This window comes from Anabas testudineus, chromosome 2 (assembly GCF_900324465.2).
Source record: "Anabas testudineus chromosome 2, fAnaTes1.2, whole genome shotgun sequence".
In the NCBI taxonomy this organism is placed as follows: Eukaryota; Metazoa; Chordata; class Actinopteri; order Anabantiformes; family Anabantidae; genus Anabas; species Anabas testudineus.
The window spans coordinates 1,758,313-1,772,015 of NC_046611.1; the positions used below are offsets into that span (position 1 = coordinate 1,758,313).

Genomic DNA, 13,703 nt, shown 5'->3' on the forward strand with positions numbered 1-13,703 from the left:
GTACCAATTAATTTCCTGTCTATCAGCTAATGAAATAAGGAAACATAAGATGTACAGTGGAGGTCAAAAGGGGCCCTAACAACACATTTTTCCCTGGATACCCAGTGGTCGCTGCCATTACTTAAGCACAGGTCAAACAACAGGCACAACATGCTGAGAGTCAGAATCCAACGAATATGAACATGGACTCTGCAGCAGCTAGAATTATCTTGACTTGATGATGATGATTAGGTGAATTATGAGTAATATTTCTACCATTAGGGGATTTATCTTGCCTCTACGGCCATAAACTGAGTATTTCAGGTTTGTATAATCACTCTCCTCAGACAGAAATGTGTCTTTTCTTGTGCCTTTATTTGGTTGTTATGGTTTTCAACTAAAAACACATCAGGGAGCTGGGAGGGGTTCGAACACCGATTATTTACCTAAGATATACAGCTTATTATTTACAATGATGTGTTTTCATATCTTTAAATGGCCCATGGTCCCAATTTGAGTAATTGGCATCAACCAAGAGACCAAAGGGCGAGCGGGTTACGTCACATTTGTCAACCAATCATTGGCCAGAGCGCAGTGGGGTGGGCGGAGTTCGCAAGGAGAAGGCAGCTCAATTAAACAGAGGGGAGCGCAATTTAAATCCAAAACAGCCTTGGACGGGCGCTGAGTGGTCAGGAAACACACACTTCAGACACACACACACACACAAACACAGTGTCAGCCGGAGAGTGAGCACAAGTGTCCGCTGCAGTGGTACCGGTGTCTGGTCAAGTTGAAGTGGAGCCGCGCAGGACGCTCAGTTCTCCAAAGTGCGCACGGTGCGTCACTGGAGCAGCGGAAGGACGCAACCCGGAGCTGTGTGGCGTTTGTGTTTAAATGTTTGTGGAAAATTTAAACAAGGAATTTTTTTCTTCGTGACTTTCTTTCCTCTGCTGCACTGATGGAATGGTTTTATTTTATGGGATTATCGTTCCTGTAAACTCTCGTTTCCTCACAGAGGCGGAGACACCCGCGGCTCCACCGGGGGTCTCTCGTCCCTCCGTAGCCGCCCACAGTGCTTGTTCTCCGGTCTCCTCCAAGCTGCAGCGGTCGTTCATATGAGCGCAGCGTTCAGCTCGTCCTTCATGGTGATGCAGCGGCCACTCGGAAGCACCACCGCCTTCAGTATCGACTCTCTGATCGGGGGGCCCCCGCAGCCCAGCCCGGGACACTTCGTCTACACCGGCTACCCGATGTTCATGCCGTACCGGTCGGTGGTGCTCCAGCCGCCGCCCCCGCCTCCTCCAGCTCTGCAGCAGGCTCTCCCCACCGGTCACCATCCGCACCCGCAGATCCCCAGCCTCCAGAGCGGCTTCTGCTCCAGCCTGGCGCAGGGCCTGACGCAGGGCATGGCGCTCACCTCCACGCTTATGGCGTCGCTTCCCGGTGGATTCTCTCCGTCCCAGCAGCACCAGGAGGCGGCCCGGAAGTTCGGCTCGCAGTCTCTACATGCGGTCTTCGACAAAACTCAGGAGCTGCGGCTGGACACGGAGGACGGGAAGAGTTTCCTGCAGGGGAAAGAGTCCTCGGCGCTGCAGGCTTTCACCGACGCAGAGCAAACGTCCACAGGTAGGCGAGTTCCTCAAGTCGTTTAACCCGAAACAAGCCTCCAAGTCCGGGCTCAATAGGACACGTTTGTAAAGAAGCAGCAAACAGCCGAAAATAAAATAAAATAAAATGAGTTTACTCAGACACGGGGCCTGTGAATCTGGGGTAAGCTACAGATATTCTACTTTTTTTTTTTTTTTCCATCTGAAGCTTCATTTACTTTTAAAATCCTAGATTAAATGTCTTAAATGACTAAATGTTCAACATGTTTAAGAGGTTATGAGTTTTATTAAAACAAGTAAAATACGTGTGAATAGAGAAACATCAGATGGAAGAGAAGAATTAACAAAGAGCAGAGAATCCTCACGTACTTATTTGTAAAAACGCAGCTGTAAGAATTATAACAATTGAAAGTTGTCTTTTTTTTTTTTTAAATAACATATGTACTTAATTTGTCCTTTTTTAACTGGACCTGCGCATATCTAAGACAATCAGGTGGAAATTTTGTCCGATTAAATAAGTTACTCATAAATAATTTTGTAAACAATATTTTCGCCAATGAATTGTTATTTTGTGTAAATCAACATTTCATGGATAAAAGTTTAAATCTGCGTGTTGCTTCAGAAATTTAAAGAATAAGACTCTTTTACTGCCAGAGTTTAACTGGACCAGAACACATGTTCCCTTGGATGAATTTAGTTTAATATTCTGTTTATTAATCAGAGAAAAGTTGTTTTTTGTCCAACAAACACAGTTGACAGTTTGGTGACATGCGCGCAAGAGGCCAATGATCAAATTACAGGTCATCTTCCAGGAGGGGGTTCTTGGTTTATTGCTTTATGATATAAAACCCCCATCTATTTTCCTTCAATTTACAATTTGTGCTTAAATTTGACATTCAGTGCGCAGCGGCTCCGTTTCACACGCGAACAAACAGGCACTGAAGGAGGCCGGAGACGCTGCCGTGCGTAATTACGCGTGAAAAAGAAAAACTCCCTGCAGAGCGCGTTTTCCGAGGCGACGTGCTCCGATACAAACACTGATCCAATGATGGATATTGACACGGAGCAGGACGAGGACTCTGTCCCCACGTCCATCGGCCACAGCTCCCCCCATCCTTTCAATTCTCTCCCAGAGATGTCACAGTCAGGCCTGGCTTCGGTTTACCAACGGGTTTTGTGATAGAAATGTGCATTTCCAGAATAAATATAATTATGAAGGAATTTATATCCAACGTTGATTCATTTTGTCAGATTAATGATTTACTACATTTTAAAATGTTTTCAGTTTTGGGAGAAATGATAAATAAATATAAAAGAACACGATGACGGTTCATGTTAGAATCATGTTAGAAAAAGCAACAAAAAGTTGCTCCTTTAACTTTTTGAGAATGAGGAGGTTTGGTGTTGATTAACTTATTTTTCTGTACTAATAATCGTGTTGGTTTTATGTTTCTAACGTGTTCGTGTTTCCTCCCAGTTCGGGCGCACAGTAAAGACGACTCCAAGGAGGACGAGTGTGGCCGAAAAGACGAGAGTTTCTCCGTGGACAGTGACTTGGACTACAGCTCTGATGACAACCTCACCTCCATGTGCCACAAAGAGGACGGGGACGGCAGCGGAGGGGGTTTGGATGACGGGCCGCACCTGCACGGCTCCTCCGGCGCCGGCTCAGGAGCGGGCGGCGGTTCGGGCAGCGGTGGCGGCAAGAACCGGCGGCGGCGGACGGCGTTCACCAGCGAGCAGCTGCTGGAGCTGGAGAAGGAGTTCCACTGCAAGAAGTACCTGTCGTTAACAGAGCGCTCCCAGATCGCGCATGCGCTGAAGCTTAGCGAGGTGCAGGTGAAGATCTGGTTCCAGAACCGGCGCGCCAAGTGGAAACGAGTCAAAGCCGGCAATGTCAACAACAAGTCTGGGGAGCCGTCCCGGAACCCCAAAATAGTGGTCCCCATCCCGGTGCACGTGAGCCGCTTCGCAATAAGGAGTCAGCACCAGCAGATGGAGCAGGCCAGACCGTAGAAGAAGAAAAGAGTCCAGGAGATCAAGACTGAGTCCCGTGTTGATGGCTTTATTCTGGGAGAGGTTAATTTTAGTTTTAATCAGATCCAACATGAAATAAATGAGGGTTAAACTCCCGCAGTGCACTTAAACTCCAACAAATCATCAAATGTGTTTTTATTTAGTTTTCATTTGTTGAAGAGTTTTTTTTTCTGCTCCGGTATCAATCAGACCTTAAGATCAACTAACAGCGAAGGTTTATGAAACTATTGGTACAATCAAAAATTCAACTGACAAAACAACGTGCCAATTAATTTCCCATAAAGGTCATGATCCTCAGGACAATTAGCTGAATTTAGAGTGGAAAAATCAAAAGGCCAAATTCCCACTGTGAAAACTCTGATTTTGTTGGTAACACATCAGAATTTCTTGTTTTTCTTGTTTTGAATAAAATAATTATGACAAAGTGGAAACATCACATCAAATCTAAAACAAAAATCAGATGACTTGTTAAAATCTTTTAAAGTCATATTAACAAATCTATATTTACAGTGTCAGTCTGAGGATATAATCACGCTCGAGTTTGTTTTTTTTTTTAATTTTATTCAGTGTTCTTATTCACAGGTTGATATTAAAACGCTAATTTGAAGCCTCAACACGACACAGAGTGACTCAGTAAGCTGACATTTCTCTGCAGCAGGAACCGCAGTATTAACGTTAAACCGACACCAAAAACTGTGCGTAAAGACGCGGAGCGGTGACTCGCCGCTTGGGAGGAGGAGGAGGATGAAGATGAACTGACTCGTTGACCAACTCCTCCTCCACCTGTAAATACAAACACGGGACCAAACTGAGGACACACATGTACATTTCACAACAAACGGACGGCGCGTCATTTCCAAACATTTTGTCAAATGCTACTGAACATTTCACAAACGTCTCTTTGCTCTTTACATCAAACGGCTTCTTATTGCTGTATGTTGCTTTTGTTTTTCTTCTCTGGGACAAAATGGCGCTGCTAATTTATTTATATTAAAGTGTGCAAACGTAACTAACATTCCTGACTAATGGAGTTAAAAAGTGTGAATTAAAAGATGAACTGTGTCCAGATGTTAACAGCTGCACCGTCTCCATTCATGTTCTGGATTTACGACCTGTCACTTCAGTGTTTGTTCAGTCAGCTGATAGTTTTAACCATGAATCCAACCGGAAATTAATTATCACACTTCACTCAATTAGTTCTAACAAAATAACACTAATAATAATTAAATACATTTTCAGATGTTGCATAAAAACAACTTCCTATTCAGGCCGATTTTATTTCGAAGGCGGATACTTAAATGCGACAGATCTTCAAATCTGATTTAAGAAATGAAGAAAAAACTCACAAAAACGTAATTTAACGACTTCAATGTACAAACACAGAATCTGACAAAACATTTAACCTGTTTTTAAAAGTATGTTGATGTTACAGGGCTTTCTACCGCAAATAAGAGCTGATTTTGGGAGTTGTGTGTTGATGCAGTCACTTTATTTCCAAGTAGTAAACAGATCTGTTATTTTAACTTTTCTTTGGGTCAGATTTCATAAATCTGGTTGAAAAATTAAAACATTAAAAACCTGCTGCAACAAAATCAACTAAAAAACCAGGTAAACTGACTCATTTTAACATAAAACAGTTAACTGAACTACTCCCCCATCATAAAGACAACATCTAAAACCAGAACCGGTGCTAATATTAGACAGAAACCCACCTGTACCTGAAGGCCCCATCATAAAGACAACATCTAAAACACGAACCGGTGCTAATATTAGACAGAAACCCACCTGTACCTGAAGGCCCCATCATAAAGACAACATCTAAAACACGAACCGGTGCTAATATTAGACAGAAACCCACCTGTACCTGAAGGCCCCATCATAAAGACAACATCTAAAACCAGAACCGGTGCTAATATTAGACAGAAACCCACCTGTACCTGAAGGCCCCATCATAAAGACAACATCTAAAACCAGAACCGGTGCTAATATTAGACAGAAACCCACCTGTACCTGAAGGCCCCATCATAAAGAGAACATCTAAAACACGAACCGGTGCTAATATTAGACAGAAACCCACCTGTACCTGAAGGCCCCATCATAAAGACAACATCTAAAACACGAACCGGTGCTAATATTAGACAGAAACCCACCTGTACCTGAAGGCCCCATCATAAAGACAACATCTAAAACACGAACCGGTGCTAATATTAGACAGAAACCCACCTGTACCTGAAGGCCCCATCATAAAGACAACATCTAAAACCAGAACCGGTGCTAATATTAGACAGAAACCCACCTGTACCTGAAGGCCCCATCATAAAGACAACATCTAAAACACGAACCGGTGCTAATATTAGACAGAAACCCACCTGTACCTGAAGGCCCCATCAGCAACACCTGCTTCGGTTTCACCTGCACAGACATGAAAAAGAAAAACTCATTGGTCTCATTTGCTCAGAAAAAGTTGACAAACCACGAATAAAAGTTAAAAACACACGTTCACACACCTGAACCGTGTCCGGGCCTTTAATTAAATCCCTCATTAGCCACAAGTCAAACAAACGAGTGTCGACGCTGATTTTCTTCAGTTTTGGTCCAAATTCAGTCGCTTGACTCGCAGAAGTTACCACAGAGACACATTTAGCTTCGAAACAACAATTAAAGGCGTGTTCAGAGTTAAAATTAAAGTTATTTTCGTCTTTGGCCATAAACAAACATTTAGCGTTAGCCTTGTCCGTTCGTTGACGCACCTGTGCGTAGTGACGCACTCACGCACAGACGTCGAAACAGCAGATTTGAATAAAAATGAGTAAAATTTCTGTTTTTACTGAATTAAATGGTTTAAAAACTGTAAATGAATGAGTTGAAAATAAAGATATTAACTGATAAATTCTGAAGTCGCAGCTTCTCAAACTGAGACTTTTCTGTTTAATGTAAAAGTGAAATTAAATCTGTTTTCTTTGTGGAGTCTTGGTCACTATCAACTTGGACTCATGACATAAAAACACTTGATGTGCATCGTTCACTGGTTTGAATATCATAAACCCAAATAGTTAATCATTAAGATAACTGCCAGGCTAATTGATAACAAAAGGTTAAAGGAAAGATGTCATTTCATGTCGCAGAAATGGTTTATTCATCCTATCACATAAATATAACGTTTGATATTGTACATTTTATCTCACCTATCGGGTGCTATCCAGTTGCATTGTGGGAAATGTAGGAGGCATTTATTTATGGCGTTCGACCCATACAACAGAGTAAGTGATCCTGCTTAAATACTATGATTTATACATGAACGCTGGCTGTAAATTTGCTTTAAAAAAGTTTCAGATAGAGAACTGAGGCCTGATTATTATCTGACTCTTTGGACCTTTTTTCCCATTTAATGTGACTTTTTATGTTGAGAATCAGCAAAAATCGTATGTTAGGCAAATATGAAGGGGAAGAAAATCTAAATTTGGTGACTAACCTACCTGCAGTGTGAACAAGAGGATGTAGGTGGTTCTAATGAATGTTTGTGCAAATTGTAATCAGCGTAGGCCGTCGTGGTTGGCTGATAAATGAGACCCGGGGGATCATCCGAGGCTGAGGCTCTTCTCTTCAGCTTGTAGCTTCCCCTGTCCCCATCCTCTCTAAATTAACAGCCCCCTGCCCGGTTCAGTTGGACCACTACTGATCAATTCTGATGGAACCACGATGATACTGTTGCTCCCAAAATATGTCGTCTTCCTCTTTCACTTCTGCTGTCTGAGGCATAAATAGTCCAAACAGAGACGATGTCCCACATTTCCTGTGTACTTCCTACGGTCAGGCAAATTTCAATAAAGAAATTAAGGTAAAACTTTCATAAAAATAAAAACTACATTAAAATATCAAAAAGGCCTTTCTAATGACCAACTCTCTAATTCCAAACTCCTCTTCAAAAATGACACATTTCTGATTTCCACCCATGTTTGCAGTTAACTTCTTTTCTACTTTAATTTTTGACTGAATACAGGCAGAAACGGCTGCATCTGGACTTTATTGTTTGCCAACACAAACAGTCCCTTCCTGTTAAACACAGGGCCTAAAGAGGGATTATCTGGTTGTTATCTAATTAACAATAGTAAAGGAAGTCTGGACGTCAGTGACAGTAACACTGAGGAAAAAGAATTAAACTGTAAATATCATAAAATGGACAGAATCTGAAAGTAGTAACACGACACCCAGGTTGAGAGTATGAAAACATGTCTGCAGACACAAAAACTGAAATAAAACAAAAACCCCAATTTATATTAAGAAGCATTATTCTTGTCTTTATTGAAAAGAGACACATTACAGTAGAAGACTCTGTATTAGGTAAAATGTTTCAACAACAGAACTGTACAGCCAACAAAAACTCATTAACAACAACAATAATAATAATAATAATAATAATAATAATTAAAGACATTAAGAACAATAATGCGTCTGAATGATAAATCATAATAATAAGACGATGGACTGGCGAAAAGAAGAAAAATGTACAAGAACGTAGCTGGAAGGGGAAAAGCCTTCCCTGCTAGGTGCCTTTATAAATAGTGTGTGGACAGCCCTGGTGGGTGGGTAAAGGCTACATGAGGTAACACAACCATACTGAACTGTTTTTAATCTTCCTTTAGGTTGAAGTCTATGTACAGGTGAAGCGAGCACTGAGCAGCAACGTTAGCACTGAGGCATTTTCTTCGTTAACCAGCGTCTTCTGAAGCTGGTCGTTCATCTACAAGCGGACTTGTTCAGTCGTTGGGGTTCTGATCTACAGCTTGTGATGTCTGAGCCGACCGGGCTACAAAACACACTGCACCACGTTATCGCCCTTTAGCTGAGTTCAGCTAACAGACGCTAGCTGAAACTGAAGCTTCACAGGATTCTCGTAACATTTTAGTTTCAGTGATCGCTTCAGCCGATTCTGTGAATTCAGAGTTTCAAAGTATAATAGTACTGAGCTTTTCTTTTTTAAGATCAAATAGACTGTTGGTTACCGAGCGGTTTGTAGTTTTGACACAATTAAAGCACGAGAACACGAGTCAGTAAACAGAAGAGTGTGGTTAGCTTCACTTAATGTGAGAAAAACAGTAAAGGAAACACTGAAGGAAACACATTATCACTGAATGTATGTTAGACAACTCAACTCAGCTCAACTAACTGATCGCTAGCTGCAACTAAAGCTTTTAGACATATTTCCCATTTTTTCCATGTTTGGTTTCATGTTAGAGAAACAAAGGTTCTAATTATTCACAGGAGGTGGAAATTATGCTGTCATGCTAATGAGGTACAAGCTAGCACTAGTTAGCATCAGTGATAGATGACTCAGCCATTTCTGTCCCTGCAGTTAAAGGCAGATATTAAGGAGCTTTCTCTGCTGTTATGAGATTATAATACAGATTTGAATGCTGTTAAAACATTACCACTTACTCAAATGAAGAAATGATAGAAACTCATTTGAAAGTGTTGGTAGATTGAAGGCACCAGCATCACACAGAGTTTAGCTAACTGTTAGCTGTGGCTGGAGCTTTTCTCACATTTTCTATTTTTTCATGCTGAAGAAAAACAAAAAGCTGCTAAAAAGAATTTAACTTGTAGAAAATGAACTGTTTGCTGAATTAGTAGTTAGCATTGTTCTAGTCACATATTTATAACGTTATTTCTGTTAGAAAGCTGATGTTAAGACGCTTTTTGTTCTCTATGAACTTAATGATTTTATCGATTTACTTAACACAACTCAACACTTTTACATTCAGTTTAATTTCAGAATGAAACAAAAAGTGGTTTAACTTGATTTTACCAAGAGAGCAGAAACAGTTTGCTGCTAGCTGAAGTTAGCGTTATCTTTGTCCTTGTCACTGATATTTAGATACAGTTCAAATTAAAGTTAACAGAACTGCTAGAAACCACCAGAAGCTGTCAGCTCGAACAAAGAAGGTGTAGTGGAGAAAACTGGGATTAAGACTTTTGTCATAAAAAAGGACGTCTTTACCTCGGTGCTGTTGTCCCACCTCAGGACAAACATCAGAACATCTTTGAAAACACAAGTTGCGGTCAGACCCCTTTAGTACGGGACGTAAACGGCATGTTCAAGATCACCTAAAGGAGGAACGCTAACGTGGTGCGGACGCTAACAAGAGGGGACAAAATAGGACAAGAAGGCAAAGAAAGAACAATACGAGTTCAAGAGGAAGGAATTTTTTCTTACGTTTTTACAAAGTGGCAGAGCGATCGTAGCTGAAGAGAGATATTGCAGAAATGTTAGTTAACGGTGATTGATGTGTTTATGAATATTGCTTGGATACACATTTGGGTTGAGAGCTACTCAGCATCACTGTATGTTAAAATCTGGGTCAAGACTAATCTATGTTCATGTCACCAGACAGGTCAGTACTTTAAAAGTTGTGTCTACATGTGACAACACCTGAAAGTAACTTGCGGCATTTCTTATTCGTTCCAAGTGGATCGCTGCACCAGTGGTTTCCAACCTTAGCAGTGGCTTTAAACTCAAAAGCAAAATGACATCATCTGCCTTCTTCTTGTTTAGTCTTGAATCTCAAAACTGATTTATTGTCCTGATCCACATAACGTTTTCATTACTCATTAAGCTGGAATTATAGTTGCCAACATAAATGTACAGGTACTCTGGAGTTATAGACAACTGAAGTCCAACATGAAAATGTGACTTATCTTTGTGACACATTCGTGGCTGTTGAATTTTGAGGTTGGGGACCACTGGTTCAGATTCCTCATTACTTGCAGAACATCCAGCCTCGGGTGGATCAGTGCTGCATTGATCCAAAACACGCAACATTCAGTTTGTGTGGATGTTTTCTCCACACAACCATCCTCAGAATAAATCACTTCCACTCTGCTACCTGACAAACCAGCATACAGTAAATACTTCTCGTCTTTTCTAATTTACATGACACTACCATCGAAAGAGAGAAAGTGACAGAGAAAGAGAGAAAGAGTGTACGTATGTATGTACAATAAATAGTTTTCCAGACCAGAGAAGAGGAAGCAGCCCTTCTTAGTGATTCGCTGAGCAGTTCTAGGAGACTGTCTGACTGGACGAGCGGGTGATGAGAGGGAACTAGCTCATTCGAAAGTCATCAAAGATAAACATTTATACACAGAAACATTATTTTTGCAACCAAAGGTTGAACTGTTGTGGTACTTCCAACATATTTACATAAATATCAGATTCCTGTTTCTAAAAACCCACGTCTGTTAACAGTAAATGTGAATTTTAGCGTTTGTAATGTACCAGTTGGAATGAAACAGTGAAAAGTCTCAAATACCTTCTTAGAGCGTGATTTGTCTGATTGTGTGGACTGAAATCAGATTAAAAACAAAAGAAGCAGCAGAAGAAGTAGATCAATTCCCTTTTCGCTCCATGTGACTGCGTCTTAGCTGCTTACGTGTCTTTTCCATTTTTAAACGTTAAAACAATAAATTAACTTCCAGGGAGGCAGTTTAAATTAAGTACTGTTTGACCTGCATGTACATCAGAGTTTAAGGTTTTATCAATTCAGTCGAAATAAGAAATGAAAAATAAAAAGCACGGTAGGAAAATTTCTAGTCAATGTACAATGTAATATAAAATTCCAATTCAATGTACAAAGAACATATTAACGTCCTTCACACCCTGTTCGTAATGTCTGGATCTCTCATGAGGCTGGTTGATAAACTGAGTTAAGAAAATTACTAACTGTACAGTGAAGTTTTCTCCCTTTTGAATTTTTGCATTTTATGGGTTAAAATTTAGTCGAACAACAAAGTGCAGTAATCCTGGTTTAAGGACTCAGATGCTGGAAAAAAAAACAATGGGATTTTATGATCGACAGTCTCCAGTCCCTGAGCCTGACAAGAGCTTCTGTACACTTAATGACTTTATACACCCTAAATCGTCTTTCCCATGTCGACATTTTAACCATTGGTCCAGCAATGCACACTGAAATACAATATACACAAAACAGGAAAAAAAACACCTTAAATTAAAATAGAAACACGGCAAAAAAAAAAAAAAAAGTGTCTAGAACATGCAAACTATCACACTTCTCATTTACCCCTAAGAACGGATCCAAAGTTTTACATCAAGATATTTTCACATTAAAAAACGTGTAAAGGCAGAAGAGTTCACAGAATTCATAAAGTAAAATAAGTTGAGAGGAGGTGAAACACTGACGCAGCAGGGTGGGTTTAGAAAGAGAGAAGTCCTCGAGTGATTCACATCTAAGGTGGTGATGATGATGATGATGATGTGCAGCTGAAATGGCTGCTTCGAAAAGCAACGAGTAAGTGTGTGTGGGCATGTTTCCATGTTTCCTTCCTGATATACTCACATTCTTCTTTGTTTCATTTCGTGTTCAGAGAGAAAAAAGATATGTTTTAGAAGGAAAGAGGGCACGAAATCTTATTGGCTGTTGGGTAAAAAGGAGAGTAATGCTGGACGAGTTCTTCTTCGTTTGTATTTCAGTCTAAAGTTTGAGCAGGGACTGGCCATGTAGTGTTAAATTAGTGAATGTGTGATGAGGTATGATGTCCAAAGAGCTTCAGACTGAGCTCTTATTGGTCGTCGTGAGTGACTGTGATTATTTCCCAAAAAGCTCAGATGAGCCAGTGACGTCTTTTGAGCTTGATGACAATTTTGGACAGCTCAGGTGATTGTGGACCACATTTCCCAGCATGCTTTGGGTTTCATGTTCTCCCAGGTAGACAGACGCAGCTTCACCACAGGCCTGCGATCAGTTGTAATCTTAACGAGCCGTCAGCAGCAGCGGTGGATGTCAGGTGAGGTGAACAGGTAGTGGTTCCCAAACTAAACGGTGAGGATTCTCCCAAATCGGGGTTTGTTGGCATGTTTGTCATAAAAGAGTCACAGGGTTGAAATCACGGTCATATGAGTGCGGTGCTCCCAATGCTGCTGCAGCTGTTGTTGCGGTTGGTGTTGCGGCGCGACAGGTTCGGAGTGGCCATGAGCGGGAAGCGCTCGTCGGGGCAGCCGTACTGAGCCAACGTGTCCACACACTCCTGACTGTTGGCCTGTCGAGCATACGCCATTGCACTGTTACCGTGGGCGTCCCTCGCCATCAGATCCACGCCGTACTACCAGAGAGATAGAAGATAAAATTAAATCTTAGATTTTTATTTATAAGATATAATATATAATATTATAAGATAAAATCTTATAAATGAACATATTCGGTGGGTGGTTTTAACAAACTCATCCATCCTTAATTTGATGATACACAGAAAACAGAGAGAAATTAAATTGCCCAGGTCGTACCCAGATGAGGAGCTGTGTGATGACCACGTTGCCCTTGCGGCTGGCCAGGTGCAGCGCGTTGCGTCCATCTCCTTCTCCACAGGTCTCGTTGACTTGTTGTCGGGATCCGTGGGCGAGCAGCAGGACGACGGTGCGCAGGTCCTCCTCGGCCGTCGCCCTCAGCAGCTGCTGGCCCAGAGAGAGGTCGGTGCAGGGCAGCGACGCCAAGAACAGACGCTGCTCGTACTTCGCCCTAATCCAACGCTCCCTCTCCTCCCTGACAAACAAAACACAGGGATGAGAGTTTCAGAAGATGAAGGTAAGGGTCAAACTAACAAACACACCTTCAGCTTATCTAATGTTCAGATTTCCTGCTTTTCTTTTCTATAAGTCACTGTAAAATCATATTTCTATGTTGTGGAACGCTGGTTCGACAAACTAAGATGTTGGAGATGTTAACATAAAAACGCTAAAGTTAAGACTGGATCAGCTTCCACAAGTCAAACTAGTGCACGACCTTAAGGTGAGCTCAACTTTCCCTGTAGAGTGAAACTCTGCACAAACATCTTCTGGACCTGAAAACAGAGGACGACACAGTGGAGGAGAGTAGAAACAAAACTGAGTGGAAGCGAACTTGAATAGAAACAAAGCACAGGCTCCTAAAAATGGTCCTGAACAGCTCCGAGTGTAAAATAAGACACAGTGAGAGACAGAGGGACAGACAGGCTGAAAGGAGAAGGGACGTGGACACATTGTTCACCGATCGAGTGTCATTAACTGCTGATCTGTCTAATCCACAGCTC

General features: G+C 41.5%; 2 protein-coding genes across 3 annotated transcripts in view; one reads left to right on the forward strand and one right to left on the reverse strand.

Moving 5' to 3' along the window:
* Positions 1–1,094: 1,094 nt before the first annotated feature.
* Positions 1,095–3,602, forward strand: gbx2 (gastrulation brain homeobox 2). The gene is made up of 2 exons (XM_026363881.1): positions 1,095–1,605; positions 3,064–3,602. The coding sequence occupies exons 1-2, from the start codon at positions 1,095–1,097 to the stop codon at positions 3,600–3,602; spliced, it is 1,050 nt and encodes a 349-aa protein (XP_026219666.1).
* A 4,292-nt stretch (positions 3,603–7,894) lies between these two features.
* The window catches only part of agap1 (ArfGAP with GTPase domain, ankyrin repeat and PH domain 1), a 136,792-nt gene continuing 130,983 nt past the window's right edge, over positions 7,895–13,703 (reverse strand). For both annotated transcript variants that reach the window (XM_026361007.2, XM_026361006.2), the window contains exons 17-18: positions 12,922–13,177; positions 7,895–12,740 (exon numbers count right to left, since the gene is read on the reverse strand). In XM_026361007.2, coding sequence (XP_026216792.1) covers positions 12,531–12,740; positions 12,922–13,177 — 466 coding nt within the window. In that variant the 3' untranslated portion in view covers positions 7,895–12,530. The remainder of the gene's footprint in view (positions 12,741–12,921; positions 13,178–13,703) is intronic.